The 18382-nt window shown below is 41.1% G+C and overlaps 1 protein-coding gene across 1 annotated transcript in view; it reads left to right on the top strand.

The window, feature by feature from the left end:
- GNL2 (G protein nucleolar 2) overlaps positions 1-18382 on the top strand; it is an 859639-nt gene that overhangs the window by 672428 nt on the left and 168829 nt on the right. Inside the window, 2 exon segments of the mRNA XM_044083721.1 lie at positions 5290-5315; positions 12909-12926. Of these exon segments, the coding sequence (XP_043939656.1) occupies positions 5290-5315; positions 12909-12926 (44 nt within the window).

The following is an 18382-nucleotide window of genomic DNA, read 5'->3' as shown; positions in this document are numbered from 1 at the left end:
TATGTCTCTTGTTGCACTGAAACTGAAAGATAACATCTCTATTATTACATGGTTATAAAATAATTTAATTTCAACTATTTTTTCTGCAGTTTTGCAAGTTAACCTTGTATGTGTCACTTCCCACTGTTAAAACATATACATTTACACAGTTACAATAGTTTATGTACATTTCTGTTCTCTTCCAGTAGGTACACTGTGGACACATCCCCACGAATGGCAGTTCCACTGAAAAATCTTTTTACAGATCACTCAGGCATGGAGGCCTCTGGAGGTGGATCTCTTTGCTTCACATCTTCACCATCAGCTTAAAAAATTGCTATACCATGGAGTATCATCTCCTAGCATGGAAGGTGGATGCCTTGACCTTCCCCTGGAACACCCTCTTTGTGTACGCTTTCCCTCCTCTGCCTCTTATTCCCATGGTATTGATCAAATAAGGGAGGAGAGACCAAAGGCCATCCTCATTGTTCCAGATTGGCTCAGACAACATTGATACCCCTTACTACGCAGCCTGACCTTATAGCCTCCCAGGCAGTTTCCCCTGATCTCAGACCTCTTAACTCAAGTGGGGAGGGGGAGATGCTGCACCCAGATTTACAGACTCTCAAACTAGCAGCATGGATAATACTCTATAAAGGCAAACAGGTTCTAGACATTATCACAGAGGCCAGAAGGCCGAGCACCAGAAAATCGTACGCAGGAAAATGGAAAAGATTCTGCTCCTGGAGCCAGGGGCAATACCTCACAGACTTCCATCCCTCTTATCCTGGACTACCTAGCGTAGCTACTTATTAGTGGCCTTTCCTCCTCCTCTATTAAAATCCATGCCTCAGCCATTCCAGCTCATTTTTGATACAGAATAGCCCATGTACTCCAATCCTGTGATTAAACAATTCCTCAGAGGGTCTTCTAATATCAGACCTCCCAGAAGGCCACCCACTCCAGCCTGGGACCTGAATTATGTTTTAGAAAAACTGCTTTTACCACGCTTCCAACCTGCTGTTTCAGCAGAACTAAGATTCTTCTCCTGAAAGACTGCCTTTCTCCTAGCTATCACCTCAGCCAGAAGGGTTTTAGAACTTCAGGCACTGATGGCCATTATGCCCTTCATCATCTACCATGCAGACTGGGTCTCCCTGAGGACTATTCCCTCCTTTAAGATCTAGGTGGTATCTAGTGTAAAACTCCACCAGGCCTTACATCTACCCACCTTCTTTCCTAAACCTCAAAACAAGGGGGAAAGAATTCAGCACTCACTAGACGTGCACAGACAGCTCAGATACTATCTGGACCATACTAAACCCTTCAGCAAAACAGACCAACTATTTCTCAGCTTTGCCCCCGGGGCTAAGGAGAAGCCCTTTTCCAAACGGATATCACACTGTGTCCATTTCTGCTACAGATTGCATGGAACCCCCCCTCCCCAAGTCACTTAGAACCCATCCCATTAGGGCAGCCTCCATTTCCACAGCATTCCTCGGAGGAGTTTCCACCAGGGACATCCTGGAAGCTGACACCTGGACTTCTGTCCATACCTTTACCAGCATTACCACCTACTTCTATTTCCTAAGGCTAGGGCAGGGTTTGCCTCTGCAGTCCTGCATAGCATGCTGACCCATTCCTAGGTTTCTTAATAACCCTACTACCCCTCTCTTCAGCTTTGGGAGTCCTCACACAGGTGATGACTGCAACAGTGAAACATGTAGAACATAGTACAGTTGTGTACACTTATTGTAAATGTAGATGTTCGAGTATATTCACTGTTGCAGTCCTAGTTTCCCACACTCCTTCCCCCTTATCTCTTCTTTCTTCAGGGAGACATAAGTTTCTAATGGTGGCTTTTAAGCCACCAAGACCACTTTAACTTATTTACTTGGGTCTGTCACTGGGTAGGTCAAGAAAAACTGATGTAATGGTGTCAGCTGCCTTCTTGTATAGCACTTAAATCCTATGTCAGACAGCAAGCGCCAGCAGCCGACGCAGAAAAACAGTGACTCTGGTATTCGGGCCAGCCGAGGGCTACCACAGCAGGGATAACCCACAGGTGATAACTGCAACAGTGAATGCACTCGAACATCTACATTTATGGTAAGTGTACACAACTGTACTTTCTAATACATCTGTAACATAAACATGTGAATCATGTTGATATTCACAAATGACATAAGTTTTTTTTTTTTTACATAATTCCAGCTAGCTGCACTGGCAATATTTCCTTTTGACACACACAGATCTGTTCAAAGCTGTAGCAGTCCACAAATTCTTGACTTGAAATTACATAGGAATGTTCACAGTCTAGCAGCACATTGACGTAACAGCTGGCACAGGGGCTGCCTGAGGTCACACCTTTAATTTGTAATTGCTGTTGATCTCCAAATACAAACACATTACTTTGCAAAATAACTTCTAATAAAGTACAGGTCAGATTGTCTTTGAATTTAAAAATTCACTTATCAGCTCCCTTTCTCCCATTTGCTATATGGTGTTGGAGTTGCATCACCTTTGCAATCTCTCTCGAGTCACTTGCTACCTTTTTTGACATTTACACCTGATTGTTGCACGTCTTCTGTCATGGAATCTCTCCATCTGTTTGCTGGATGCCTTTGCTTTCTCTTGCCTTCTTTCTGTTTCTCCCAAATCTTCTTCACCAAACTGTTTTCTGCTTTCGTGTACATGTGCCCGAATCATCATAATCTGTTCATCTAAAGTTGTCAGTTTTCATGCATTCCTCAACCATTGAGATTGGATCTGAACCTCAGATCCAACATGGCTGTTAATATAGCTCGTGGTCAACTGAAACTGTTGAGCTCCTCTCTACCCATAATTCACCAACCTTTAACATACCTCGGATCTCGTTTGCCGCTTTTTGCTTATAGACATTGCCAGCTATGCTTTCAAGCAAATTTAAAGATGAGTGCTATTTCAGTAACTTTTTCTTCCTTTTTTATTTCCTGTGTGTGCTTAGTGTATTTCTCAAATACCATTGCTGGTATTTTTCTTCTAATTTCTTAAGGTTTTAAAACACTTTTGTCTTTACTTATAACCTTTCCTCTTATACTGTTGATGTATTCCTTTGTACCATTGTTGGTACTTTTTTCCTTTATTCATTCCTCCTTACTCTTTCTAAAAAAAAATTCTTGCTGTCTTTGTGGTTTTTTTCAACATGTCTGAAAAAGGCATCAAAAAGTGTAGGAAGTTTGGCCATAAGCTACTTTGATGCTCATGATCTTTGCGTCAGTTGTTTAGGCCCAGAACATCTTAATATGGAGTGCAGTGTTTGCAAGTGTTTTAATCTGCAAGCTGTTGCAGACCATAAAAATTGATTTTTAAAAGGGCTACTGACTACTACCTTTTCTGAAGCCATAGCTGAGGCTAACCCCCCTAAAATAACTTCTAAGCATGCTTCAGAGAAGTCCCCGAAGAAGTTTGGTTCTTCGGTTCCGTCTTCATTGGAGCCTCCACACAAAAGTCCAGGTTAGATCCAAAACTTTCCTGCTCAAGGACTTTAACGGCATCACCTGAAACATCTTCAGATCTGACCCCACTTCCTTAGATCCGATACTTTTCTTTATATAGACCCAGTGCCTTCTAGAATCCCATCCTCCTTCCTAGAGAAACAGCGTTCCATATCACCATCTATTGTTTCATCTCATTCTTCCAGGAGTCTCACTGAAGCCAGTGTGGATAGAATGATGATGAAGTTTCTCTCAGCACAGATGCAAATGGAGGTTCTCCTGGCTCCTACCCCTTCGGGTCAGGAAGTTTTGGCCAATTCTACCCCTCCGATTTGACATTTTGTTTCAGAGTCCTTGGATACAAATTTGCTGAGACCATCTGAATCAGATGCAAGGACAGTGGTGTCCTCAGATCCGAGGATTTCTCTGAGCGCTCCAGCTCTGACGAGTTTGGAGCCTTAGCATCCATGTTGGATCGGAGTTGTTGGGGTCAACTCCAAAATTTTCTAAGCCATCTCTGCCCTGGACAGCTTGGCTCTAACCTGTGCCTCAGGTAGATTGCCTTTGGGGCAGACAGAGACATGTCTTCTTGGCTCCATCAGCTTCCTTGTTCCTGGGGCAATCTGCCTTTGAGATAGTGGAGAGTGAGTGTTCTCTGCTTCGGTGGGACAGACTCTCTCCCCCTCAGATTTTCCTTCAACATCTCATGTGTCTCTGCGCCATGAGCCTCGATATTCGACTCCACAGGGACATCTCATCTGACACTTCCCTGGAACATTTACCAGAGGAAAGCGTGCAAAAGGAAGCACTTGAAACTAACTTCAATGAAGGGGAAGGATCCCCTAGATCACCATCAGAAAACATCTCATTTGGAGACATTTTGGAGATTCTCAAACAGCAGGCTGGTTGATCATTCCAAAATCCCTCTCCAGAAAAATCGGTGTTCCTGGAGGTGCAAAGTTCCACAGTCCATTCCCCTAAGAGAGAGTCGAGGGCTTTGGGCAAATTTGGGAAGCATGTCTGTGCTTCAGCAACCTTTGCCCTTAGGTCACTGAACTGTTTAGCACATTTCACTAGGTTGCAAACAGTTTTGATAAAGGAACTGTCAGATACTCTTTCAGGGACCACTGCTAAGGAGACTCAAGCTTCAGCAGCCCCGCAGTTGGCAACCCTTCAATCCATCTCAAATTCATCCATGAGGCTGATCTCTTATGCAGCCGATGACACCTCAAGAACAGTAGGTTCAGGCACCTTAATAAGGAGACACACCTGGATGTGGTTGTGTGACTTTGTGGAGTTGTTAAAGTCTTCTTTCATCAGTGCTCCCTGTGAAGAAATTAGACACGATCATCTGTGCTAGCATGTCTGTGTGAGTTTCTGTACATCATTTCAGATTAACCTGTGTATTATATGCCAGCATGATTAGCTGTGATATTGTAAATAAGTTTTTATGTGTCAGTTTATAATCTGTCTGTACAAAATGTTTTAAAGACTTTGAACAGCATCCTTTTACATTTCTAACTGCACATGTTTGTGAAGAAAGATTCTAAAACCAAACTGTCTCAGATTCATCTGGTCTGCGTATGATGTCATCAGAATGGTAACATTTGCTGTGTGTTACTGTCAGAAGCTGAAAGACAGGAAGGAAATTTAGTAAACCGCTGTTGGTTAATTTTCAAAATATGAAATGAAAATTGGAACTGGAACAGTTATGACATTTAGGCTAGTCTGTAAAAGAGCTTGCTGAAGACTGTTAACAGTCATTTCTCAGTTACAGTTGTCAGTTGCAGTTAACAGCCAGTTGTGAGTTGTTCACATATGTACTGTATAGTAGATACCCAAAAGGACTTAACAAGAACTGTAAGCCTGCCTTTGTTCTATGGTAATAATTTAGTTAGATCAGGGACAGTGTTCTTTAGTCAGATAGGAAAATTATAACTAATCAGAGTTTTTCCTGAATGTCTGATTTCTGTCCTACAGTATTGATTTTATTTTCCTGGTGATTGATTTCTACCTGTGTTTTGGAAATTACTGTTTTATACTTTTAATCATTTTGTTCATTATTAAATATTTTTATTAACTTACATTGTGGCTGGTCAGTCCGTGTTTTCTTTCGTAATTAGAGTGTTATTATTTCCCTTGATAACTTCCCAGGGCACTCTGAAAGTCTGGCTGCTTAGGTCATTTGCTACTATTTGTTTTGATATTTAATTTTCATAAATGGACACTCCTTTAAAAGGACATGAAGACACTCTGAATGGTGGCAGCATTACCGTATTATGTTGTGGAAGAGAGTCAGCTGGAAATCTGTGCCAGACTTTTCAGAAGTGTTTGGATGTCTGAGATTTAATTTATTTAAGTGTGAGTGTATCAGAGGTCTTAAACTGGGACTCATTGCTCTGAAGTTTGTAAAAAGTAGTTATATTAGGGGTGGGCAGAAGTATACAGTCCAGTCCCAGATTATAGTGTGTGTTCCTTTTTTGCTCTTAGGGGAAAAGTGTGGAATATTACTCCTGTTTAAGTGACAGTCTCACACTGGAGTCAGTAAAGAGGATTGAAGCGCCTTAGTTAATGACCCAGGATAGTGGGAGACGTCACATTAATTGTTGGCAGTTCAATGGGATATTATCTGGAAGTCACACTCACTTTCACAGATCTTCCTCATTTGTTCCCAAGGTGAAAGACACTCTCTCCAGGTGTGAAAAAGATGGAGAGAGACTCTCTGCATTAGAAGCACTTTTTTGACCCCTCAAAGGACCGTCTCTAGGAAACAATAAGGGGGCAGAAAATGTAATTCAGAAAATTTTAGGGTCCTTTCCAAAATCCACGTAGAGATGGTTCCTCAAGAGGTAGGGGGGAAGCTAATGGAAGACACTGCCTACGTGGCAGATGTGGCTCACAATACCAAGGGTCTAGAGACACGTTCTCTGACAGACTGTCATTGCTCCTGAAAGGAGGCCTGATTGTCCCCTTCAGGAAGCAATCGGGGTGTTATATGACTGCATCAGAGAGCCTAGCTAGATATCACAAAAGACACCTGGATGCTGAGGATTATTTCCAGAGATTATATAATTCCCTTATCCCTTCCAACCCCATCCTCACAAAAGTTCCCTGATGTTCAGCCTAATCAGAGGAGCACTGGAAATGCAAAAGCTACTAGAAAAGAGTCATCCAAGAAGTCCCACCAGAACAGAAAGGCTCCGGAACTTACTGAAGATTCTTTTTAGTGCCAAAGAAAACAAGGGTATTGGAGATCAATTCTGGATATTAGCAAATTGAACAAGTCAGTTCAACGATCAAAGTTTTAGATGGTCACGATTCAGTCCATCCTGCCACTTCTAGGCAAAGATGACTGGATGTGCTGCATAGAACTTCAAGATGCATACTATCAAATAAAAATGAACAGGCGGTCCAGAAGGTTCTTACGCTTCTAGCTGGGATCCAGTCATTTCCAGTTCAGAGCCTTGCCCTTTGGTCTCACCACATCCCCCAGGCTGTTCACCAAATGCATGGCAGTGTTGGCAGCTCACTTGAGATTGCAAGGAATCTGGGTGTTTCTGTATTAAGACGATTGGCCCATTACCGGCCCTTCCAAGCAGCTACTCATAATAGCAAGAGACCAGGTACTTCAAACTTGTTTTTTATTCTAGGAATTACAGTAAATTGCAACAAATCTCAGTTGCAACCATCTCAAGCACTGCAATTCATAGGGGAAATTTTCAGTACAGTACCTGCAACAGCTTTACTTCCCTTAACCAAAGTACAAACATTGAGGTTCCAGGTTGCAAAAATTGTTCATAACACCAGCATTTTAACCTGGTTGATTCGTCAAACCCATGAGGTCAGTGTCAGCGGCCATAATTCTAGTCCCCCTGGCAAGATTTCATATGAGAATTCTTCAGTGGATCCGTTCTTTTTCAACGGTTGTCAGTTCAAATAAGTATCACACAGACATGCAGAAAATACCTTTGGTGGTGGATAAAGTCATATCAGCTTTTACAAGGTTTGTCCGTTCATTCTTCCTCACCCCAATGCCATACTGACCATGGACGCATCCAGACTGGGGAGGCACTTCCTGGGGAAAACAGTCCAAGGCACTTGGTCGCTGAAGAGGCCAATTTGAATATAAATGTCCTGGAGATTTCAGAAGTGCTTTTAGTGTTGCAAGCTTTTCAGGATGCTCCTTCTCTGGGGACAACTGAAGTCCAAACAAGCAATATGTCAGTACTTTGGTACATCAGCAAACAAGGAGGAAACTGATCTTGCCCCTTGTGTCGAGAAGTACTCAGAGTGTGGCAATGGACGATTTCATCCAATCATTTTCTGATAGCAACACACTTTCACGGGAAGTCCAACATGATAGGAGACAAATTAAGAAGGTCTACTACTTCATGAGTGGTTTCTGAACAGACAAGTGACAAAAGCAGTTTTCCATCAGTGGGACCAGCCTTGCTGCAATCTTTTTTCTTCTCCTCTAAACATAGCAGCAGCTTTTTTGTTATAATCACCAAGGGGCGATCTACTCCACGATTGGCCCTCCGTTCTTCTGTATGCTTATCCACCAACTCCCATGATTCCCAAGCTTCTACAGAAACCTGCAAGATTGAAAAGCAGAGTTATCCTAATTGCATCTTAGTGGCCTTGACAGGTTTGGTTCCCCTTCCTTTGACTGTTACCCACCTTAGATTATGGATCCAGTTCCAGACCTGCTGTCTCACCCAAAAGGCATGATTTATCTGGATATCTCAAACTTCAAACTAACAGCTTGGTTTCTCAACTTCCGTTAATAGCCAGACACCCACGTTTGAGATGTCCAGATAAATCATGCCTGTCAGGTGAGACAGTAGGTCTGGAACTGGATCCAGAATCTAAGGTGGGTAAAGAAGATGACGCCAAAGGAAGGGGGAACCAAACCTGTCAAGGCCAGTAAGATGTAATGAGGATGACTTTGCTCTTCAACCTTCACATGCAACAGTTTGAGAGACCACAGAGGTTCCTGACCCAGGAAATCCAGGATCTCAAAAACCTATCGTATGCAGATAGGCTAAAAGAAAAACCTATCCTATACAGATAGGCTAAAAGCCCTGTCCCTATACTCTGCCTCATACAGACTGCTCAGAGGTGACCTGTGTCTGGCATGCAAGGCCATTTTTAGACCCAGCCTTGATAGAGTTGCTGCATATCTGTAAGACAAACTCCACTCGCACAACCCACACACAAGGCCTTAACCTGGTCTCTGACATTAATAGAACTTGTTGGCGGGATAGATTTGTGTCCCAAAGACTCCTTCTCCATGTCAAGCAGAGTACCTCTCAAGCCCTCTTTAAGAGAAACCTGGGCGACTGGATGGGAAACAGAAAATAAACCCCTGGGATCCCACTTGTGTCCCTGCTGGACAGGGGAAACAGGTGCTGACTTTGAGGAAACATGGGCAAAATTCTTGGCTAGGCTTATAGGGGCCTCTGGGCCAATAGCCTAGTATCATCCTATGAACCTATGCTCTTGTCTCCTGTCCATCATATACTTTTGTCTTCCCATAAAGCTCTACTAGGAAAATCAAAGTAAATGAAAGAGGTTTGTTTGTTAGGTACATCAAAAATGTATCAGTCCCTTTTCAGGCCCTACACAAAGTGTCCCAATAGTTCTTGGCAGAAATTTTTAATGAGGGAGCTAGCTCCTCAACCATTAAAGTTTAATTGGCAGCAATCTGTAACTTTCATGTAAGGGTTGACAATTCTTCTCTAGCCTCTACTAAGATATGCAAGGCTTTCCTAAGATGTATTATTTTATTTAGACCACCTTATAAAGATCCTACTCCTCCATGGCCTTAATCCAGTCTCCTTCTGAACTAGCAGGAAAGTGTGACCTTAAATTTCTGACTTGGAAGACAATATTTTAGTGGCTATTACTTCTAGGAAAATTTCAGAACTTCAAGCATTCTTCTCTAAACCACCTTACTTGATTTTCCATAAATATAGGGTGACGTTAAGAACCAAGCCTTCCTTCCTTTCTAAGGTGGTGTCAGAATTCAGTGTCAACCAGTCTATTAACTTGCCCGTTTTCTTTCCAAAATTTGAAAACAAAGGTAAATATATGTTACACTTGCTGAGGATGTTCATAGACTGCTGTTTCTACTTGCACAGAACAAAAGAGATTAGAAAATCCAATCAGTTACTTGTATCCTTTGCAGATCACAATAGATTTGCCTAACTTGTTAAGATAATATTGGTAAAGTGGATTACTAACTGCAATTAACAACCTGTATTCAAACTGGAACCTTAGTTTGAGAGACAGCCTTACAGAACTATCTTCAAGTTTATAGAGCTGAGTATATTTTCTGTGTTATTCTGTATTATAGAGCTAAATTGTCTGCTTGATATCTGTGTCTTACTGCTCTGCAAATCTATAGAAAACAGTATATATATTTTTTATAATTTGCACATTCCTTACATCTGTGTTGAAACTGTTCCCCCCCCCTCATTTCCTGCCTTGTCTTTCAGCTGATATAATTTAGCTAGTGCTGTGTCTCCTTTTAATTAACAACCTGTATTCAAACTGGAACCTTAGTTTGAGAGACAGCCTTACAGAACTACCTTCAAGTTTATAGAGCTGAGTATATTTTCTGTGTTATTCTGTATTATGGAGCTAAATTGTCTGCTTGATATCTGTGTCTTACTGCTCTGCAAATCTATAGAAAACAGTATATATATTTTTTATAATTTGCACATTCCTTACATCTGTGTTGAAACTGTTCCCCACCCCCCTCATTTCCTGCCTTGTCTTTCAGCTGATATAATTTAGCTAGTGCTGTGTCTCCTTTTAATTAACAACCTGTATTCAAACTGGAACCTTAGTTTGAGAGACAGCCTTACAGAACTATCTTCAAGTTTATAGAGCTGAGTATATTTTCTGTGTTATTCTGTATTATAGAGCTAAATTGTCTGCTTGATATCTGTGTCTTTCTGCTCTGCAAATCTATAGAAAACAGTATATATATTTTTTATAATTTGCACATTCCTTACATCTGTGTTGAAACTGTTCCCCCCCCCCTCATTTCCTGCCTTGTATTTCAGCTGATATAATTTAGCTAGTGCTGTGTCTCCTTTTAATTAACAACCTGTATTCAAACTGGAACTTTAGTTTGAGAGACAGCCTTACAGAACTATCTTCAAGTTTATAGAGCTGAGTATATTTTCTGTTATTCTGTATTATAGAGCTAAATTTTCTGCGTGATATCTGTGTCTTGCTGCTCTGCAAATCTATAGAAAACAGTATATATATTTTTATAATTTGCACATTCCTTACATCTGTGTTGAAACTGTTCCCCCACCCCACCCCTCATTTCCTGCCTTGTCTTTCAGCTGATATAATTTAGCTAGTGCTGTGTCTCCTTTTAATTAACAACCTGTATTCAAACTGGAACCTTAGTTTGAGAGACAGCCTTACAGAACTATCTTCAAGTTTATAGAGCTGAGTATATTTTCTGTGTTATTCTGTATTATAGAGCTAAATTGTCTGCTTGATATCTGTGTCTTACTGCTCTGCAAATCTATAGAAAACAGTATATATATTTTTTTATAATTTGCACATTCCTTACATCTGTGTTGAAACTGTTCCCCCACCCCCCCCTCATTTCCTGCCTTGTCTTTCAGCTGATATAATTTAGCTAGTGCTGTGTCTCCTTTTAATTAATAACCTGTATTCAAACTGGAACCTTAGTTTGAGAGACAGCCTTACAGAACTATCTTCAAGTTTATAGAGCTGAGTATATTTTCTGTGTTATTCTGTATTATAGAGCTAAATTGTCTGCTTGATATCTGTGTCTTACTGCTCTGCAAATCTATAGAAAACAGTATATATATTTTTTTTATAATTTGCACATTCCTTACATCTGTGTTGAAACTGTTCCCCACCCCCTCATTTCCTGCCTTGTCTTTCAGCTGATATAATTTAGCTAGTGCTGTGTCTCCTATTAATTAACAACCTGTACTCAAACTGGAACCTTAGTTTGAGAGACAGCCTTACAGAACTATCTTCAAGTTTATAGAGCTGAGTATATTTTCTGTGTTATTCTGTATTATAGAGCTAAATTGTCTGCTTGATATCTGTGTCTTACTGCTCTGCAAATCTTTAGAAAACCGTATATATATTTTTTTATAATTTGCACATTTCTTACATCTGTGTTGAAACTGTTCCCCCACCCCCACCCTCATTTCCTGCCTTGTCTTTCAGCTGATATAATTTAGCTAGTGCTGTGTCTCCTTTTAATTAACGACCTATATTCAACCTGGAACCTTAGTTTAAGAGACAGCCTTACAGAACTATCTTCAAGTTTATAGAGCTGAGTATATTTTCTGTGTTATTCTGTGTTATAGAGCTAAATTGTCTGCTTGATATCTGTGTCTTACTGCTCTGCAAATCTATAGAAAACAGTATATATATTTTTTTATAATTTGCACATTCCTTACATCTGTGTTGAAACTGTTCCCCCACCCCCTCATTTCCTGCCTTGTCTTTCAGCTGATATAATTTAGCTAGTGCTCTGTCTCCTTTTAATTAACAACCTGTATTCAAACTGGAACCTTAGTTTGAGAGACAGCCTTACAGAACTATCTTCAAGTTTATAGAGCTGAGTATATTTTCTGTGTTATTCTGTATTATAGAGCTAAATTGTCTGCTTGATATCTGTGTCTTACTGCTCTGCAAATCTATAGAAAACAGTATATATATTTTTTATAATTTGCACATTCCTTACATCTGTGTTGAAACTGTTCCCCCACCCCCCTCATTTCCTGCCTTGTCTTTCAGCTGATATAATTTAGCTAGTGCTGTGTCTCCTTTTAATTAACCTGTATTCAAACTGGAACCTTAGTTTGAGAGACAGCCTTACAGAACTATCTTCAAGTTTATAGAGCTGAGTATATTTTCTGTGTTATTCTGTATTATAGAGCTAAATTGTCTGCTTGATATCTGTGTCTTACTGCTCTGCAAATCAATAGAAAACAGTATATATATATTTTTTTCTAATTTGCACATTCCTTACATCTGTGTTGAAACGGTTCCCCACCCCCCTCATTTCCTGCCTTGTCTTTCATAGGTTCATACTAGGCTATCTGCCTAAGGGCATTTATAAGCCTAGCCCATAGTTATTTGGCTTTCGCCACCCCTTTAGTTTGAATAAAACTATGCCTATTATTTTGCTGTGCCTCTGTCAAGCAGTGACACTGAAGTAATGCCTGGGGTATATCTGCGATCCCCTATCCATTGGTCAAGATTCCTCTTGAACAAGGCCAGCGAGGTGCTCTGCCTCACATGTTCCGGGATTTTGTTCCACAGCATAGGGAGTCTCTGGGTGATGAATCTGTCCCTCCAGCACGTTCTATTAATAACCGTGTCAAGGTTTAAGTCTCCCGTCCTTGTGGTTCTGAGGGATCTAGATTTTTTGAGGTGAAGCATATTCATCAAATCAGGGTTTGACATGGCCTTATATGTCAGGCACAGGTCACCTCTGAGCAAGCGGTATGAGACTGAATAGAGCTGGAGTTCTTTCAGTCGGGCAGCATAAGACATATTTTGAGACCCTTTATCCTTTTGGTGAGGAACTTTTGGGGCCTTTCCAGCTGCTGCAGGTGTTGGGTCAGATACATTCGAATGGGGCATTGTACTCAATCATAGGTCTAATGAGTGATGAGTACAGGGGGACGATGACCTCCTTGATCTAGATGTGAATCCCTTCATGATCAGGTGGGCAATGTAGAAGGTTTTCCTAACTACTTTAGCAACATGAGTGTCAAACGAAGGCTACTGTCAACCTGGGTCCCCAGATCCCTGATGACTTCTTCTGTGCTCAGTGGATTGCCACCTATATGGTAGCTAGGGGTAACCTTGTTTTTCCAAGGGTATGACTATGCATTTCTTGGCATTTAACTTTAGGCCATGGCTCTGGCACCAGTTATCCGTTTCTGTGAGGCCCTTCTGAAGGATATCTGTGTCAGATGTGTTTTCGACTATGGCCAGTTTGCAGTCATCTGCAAACTTTGTCAGCCATAACCCTCCTGTGTTTGCTTGTACTTCAGAAAAGTAGATGCCGAACAAGAGTGGACCCAGGACTGAGCCCTGTGGGACACCACTTGTGACAGGCTTTGAGTCTGACATGGCTCCAGCAACTCTGACCCTGTGGGTTCTGTCACTTAGCCAGTTTGCAACCCATCTTGTGATGTATGGGTTTACATTCAAGCTGATGAGTTTTTCGATGATACCTGAGTGGGTATTGTCAAGGCCTTTGCCAGGTCAAGGTAGGCTGTATGGACTGCCTTTCCTCATCAATGGCCTTGGTGACTGTCTCGAAAAGTCAACCAAGTTTAAAAGGCACGATCTGCCTTTGACAAAGCCAAACTGGGTTGGATCCAAAGTCTGCAAGTTCCCTATGTCTTTATTTATGAGTTCCATTATGATCCTCTCCATGGCTTTGCAAATAAGGCTAGTCAAGCTAATGGGACGGTAATTTCAGGGTCGGGAGGCACCGCCTTGTGAAGTGGGACCACAGTAGCGGTGGGCCACTCCTTGACTACGTATCCTGAGGTGAGGCTAAGATTAAACAGCTGTCCTAACTGCGGGTTTAATTCCTCATTGAGTTCGTGGAGCACACAGCCAGGGACACCATCCGGTCCCATGGATGCTGTGTTTTTGCTTTGGAGAGAGCAGTTCTCACCTGCGTTGGAGATGTTTGGGGGCTACAATCCTCTGGTATAGATATCTCTCCTTTTGAGAAGTTTGCACTGAACCTGTCAGCCAGTATGTTGGCAATGTGTGTAGGTTCAGTAATCTTCACATCATTTTGAACTAATTCTGAGCATATCTGGGAGTTTTCTCCTAGGTTTCTAACATAGCTAAAGAAGGCCTTATGATTGTCTTTTGAGTCCTTGGCGATTTTTCTCTCAAAATTTGCCTTGGATGATTTTATGAGAGCTCTTAGTTTTTTACTTATAATGATCAAAGGTGTCTTACCTTTCAAGGATTTTGCTCTATCTTGTAGTAGCTTCCTCCTTTTGTTGTAGAGCTTGTTTATGGCTGGGGTCCACCAGACTGGACGCTTGCCTTTGGTACAAGAGTCTTAGTTTTGTTTGGGATTGCCTGATCCATGCAGTCCTGTAGGTGCTGGTAGAAGGCATTTGTAAGTGATTCAGCGGTTTGAGTAATGTTTACCACTGGCTCAGGGGCCTTAAAGGAGACCACACTAGTTTTAGAAGTGTGAAGTCGGCTTTTGAGAAGTTTTTCACTGTGGTCTTTTTTATTTCAGGTGGGGGCGGGATGAGGACCTCCAGCGAGATTAGTTTATGATCTGATCTCACCAGTGAGGGGTATACTTCCTGTTGAACATTGTGATCCCATGTTCGTGATGATGAGATCAAGTATGTTTTCTCCTCTTGTGGGGATGGTGACTAGTTGTTCCATGGCATTTGAGTTTATGAACTCCAGGAACCTTTGGGCTAGAGTGTTTGGGCTTGAGTAGTGTTCCCAGTCTATATTAGGGTAGTTGAAGTCACCTAGTATGATGGTGTTTGGAGATACATTCATCCCCTCCATTGTTTTCAGGAAGGCCATGTGAGGTTCCTGAGTTTGAGAGAGTGGCCTGTAACATGCTACAAATTGCAGAGCAGTCTTGCCTATGGTTAATTGCACCTGGATGGTCTCCGATGCATCGTGCGTTGCCACCAACCTTGAGGTGTGGGTGTCCTTTATGAATATGGACACCCCCCCCTTTCTTGGTGTTGTCCGGATTTTGGGGCTGGAACGCATGATATGAGGTGAAACCTGATAGTGCTGGGGTGCTCTCAGGAGCCTTGAACCAGGTTTCTGTCACAGCACAGACATCGATGTTTTCCATACTGAGAAGGGCCTCGAGTGCGTACATCTTGAGATTGAGACTTCTGGCATTGAGCAGCATTACCCTTAGTTTTTTTACTTTTTTGTGTTCTAGGGTGGTAGGTTTAGAATTTGAGCCTTGCCTAAAAAAGGCACTATGGGGGTGGCAAGAGCCTTTGCCAATATCCGGAAGCCTAGGGGTGACAGGTGCAAGCCATCCCTCAGCGAGCAGCGTGGCTTGTCCAGCATGTCATCCCAGGCAGACAGACATTGGATCCCTTTTGAATGACACCTGAATTTAAGCCAGTTATTAAAGCTGATTATCTTATCACTGTATTGTGGCATCATTCTAGGTGAAGGTAGGATACTGCTCAAGGTCAGGGTCATACCTGCCTGGGCTACATAATCAGAGAGCTCCTCAATGTCTCTTTTCATGTAGTCCAAGGAGGTAATGCCTCAGGTTGACACCAGTGTGGACAATGACTGAGTCGTACTTGTACCTGCTGTTGAGAGACCTGAGTGCTTGTGTTATGTGGCGGATTCTAGCACCCGACAGGCAGCTTACTGTGACCTTCTCCTTACTCAGTCTGGTGAGCGGGACGTCAGTGTGTCTGACTATGGAGTCACCTATGACAAGTATGTTTGGTGTTGTATTTGGCCTTAAGGGCAGTGACTGCTTTGCACACTGATTTTGTTGTTTATGTGTTGTTTGTGTGGTGTATTGAGTTTGCAGTTGCTTGGGTGTCTGCTTTGGAGGCCTCTGCTGTTTAGGTAATTTTTTACTCAGAGCCTCCGAGTATGTCTTAGTGTGTTTATGTGTTTGATTCAGTGGTGTGGTTGAGTTATGTGAGACTGGTATTGTGGTGTGTGTAGTTGCCTTCTCCTCCTGCCTGGTCTTGCCAGTCCTGAGTTGAGAGAGCTCAGCCTCCAGTCTGGCTAAATAGCTGCATCTCTCACAAGTGTTAGTGTTACGTGGGAGGAGGAGAAGGTTGTCCGTGTACATGAGGCAATTGTAACATTCTCAGAATTCCCAGATTCACCAACTGGGCAGGAGAGGACGCCAGCATCTGACCCTTCGACATGCTAGAAAGAATTATGAGTTGGTATGAGACAGAAAAGTAGTGGGCTTAGCAGGGAAGTGGGCACTCCTGGGGGGTTTTGCTAGTGAGAGATTTGTATAATATAGGAGTGCTTGACCTGCAAAGAGAATGCTTATAAGACAAGGGATATGCTTATAAGACAAGTGCTGAGCTTTTTGAGAAAAAAAACTATTTGGAACAAGTGCTGCACTTTTTAGTGTAGGTGTAAACTGTTTAGGTTCCTAACAGAGCAGTTCTAAGGGAAAAAATTGAAGAACAGACTTTCTGGAGCCAGAAAGAGTTTAAAGCTGATATAATTTAGCTAGTGCTGTGTCTCCTTTTAATTAACAACCTGTATTCAAACTGGAACCTTAGTTTGAGAGACAGCCTTCCAGAACTATCTTCAAGTTTATAGAGCTGAGTATATTTTCTGTGTTATTCTGTATTATAGAGCTAAATTGTCTGCTTGATATCTGTGTCTTACTGCTCTGCAAATCTATAGAAAACAGTATATATTTATTTTTATAATTTGCACATTTCTTACATCTGTGTTGAAACTGTCCCCCCCCCTCATTTCCTGCCTTGTCTTTCAGCGGATAAAATTTAGCTAGTGCTGTGTCTCCTTTTAATTAACAACCTGTATTCAAACTGGAACCTTAGTTTGAGAGACAGCCTTACAGAACTATCTTCAAGTTTATAGAGCCGAGTATATTTTCTGTGTTATTCTGTATTATAGAGCTAAATTGTCTGCTTGATATCTGTGTCTTACTGCTCTGCAAATCTATAGAAACCAGTATATATATTTTTTTATAATTTGCACATTCCTTACATCTGTGTTGAAACTGTTCCCCCACCCCCCCTCATTTCCTGCCTTGTCTTTCAGCTGATATAATTTAGCTAGTGCTGTAACTCCTTTTAATTGACAACCTGTATTCAAACTGGAACCTTAGTTTGAGAGACAGCCTTACAGAACTATCTTCGAGTTTATAGAGCTGAGTATATTTTCTGTGTTATTCTGTGTCTTACTGCTCTGCAAATCTATAGAAAACAGTATATATATATTTTTATAATTTGCACATTCCTTACATCTGTGTTGAAACTGCCCCCCCCCCCATTTCCTGCCTTGTCTTTCAGTTGATATAATTTAGCTAGTGCTGTGTCTCCTTTTAATTAACAACCTGTATTCAAACTGGAACCTTAGTTTGAGACACAGCCTTACAGAACTGTCTTCAAGTTTATAGAGCTGAGTATATTTTCTGTGTTATTCTGTATTATAGAGCTAAAATGTCTGCTTGATATCTGTGTATTACTGCTCTGCATATCTATAGAAAACAGCTTTGTTTGGAAAACCCTTTAAAACATTTAATTTTAATGATTTTTTCTGTGTTACTGTTTTAAAAAAATTTTTCTTTTTCTTGTCTTCGCCCGAAATTATAGCGTTTTTTTTTAAATTTCAATTTACTTGTTTGAAACGCCCCACCCCTATTTTCCGTTTTAGCTGATATAAATTTCTGTGTTTCTTTTTAATTTAAAAATGTTTTCCCGGGAAACCCTTTGTTTGGAAAACCCTTTAAAACTATTTTTTATAATGATTTTTTCTGTGTTACTGTTTTAAACAAAATTTCCTTTTTCTTGTCTTCGCCCGAAATTATAGCGTTTTTTTTTTTAAATTTCAATTTTACTTGTTTGAAACGTTCCCCCTATTTTCCGTTTTAGCTGATATAAATTTCTGTGTTTCTTTTATTAACAATGTTTAAACTGGCCCTTTGTTTGGAAACCCTTTAAAACTATTTATTTTTTTAAGGGGTTTTTTCTGTGTTACTGTTTTAAACAAAATTTCCTTTTTTCTTGTCTTCGCCCGAAATTATAGCGTTTTTTTTTTAAATTTCAATTTTACTTGTTTGAAACGCCCCCCTTTTTCCGTTTTAGCTGATATAATTTGGTATCTTTTTTTAATTAAAACCCCGTTTCTGGCCCTTTGTT

This window comes from Protopterus annectens, chromosome 1.part1 (assembly GCF_019279795.1).
Source record: "Protopterus annectens isolate FY-2018-M chromosome 1.part1, PAN1.0, whole genome shotgun sequence".
In the NCBI taxonomy this organism is placed as follows: domain Eukaryota; kingdom Metazoa; phylum Chordata; order Ceratodontiformes; family Protopteridae; genus Protopterus; species Protopterus annectens.
This window is presented reverse-complemented; position numbering and strand designations above follow the sequence as displayed.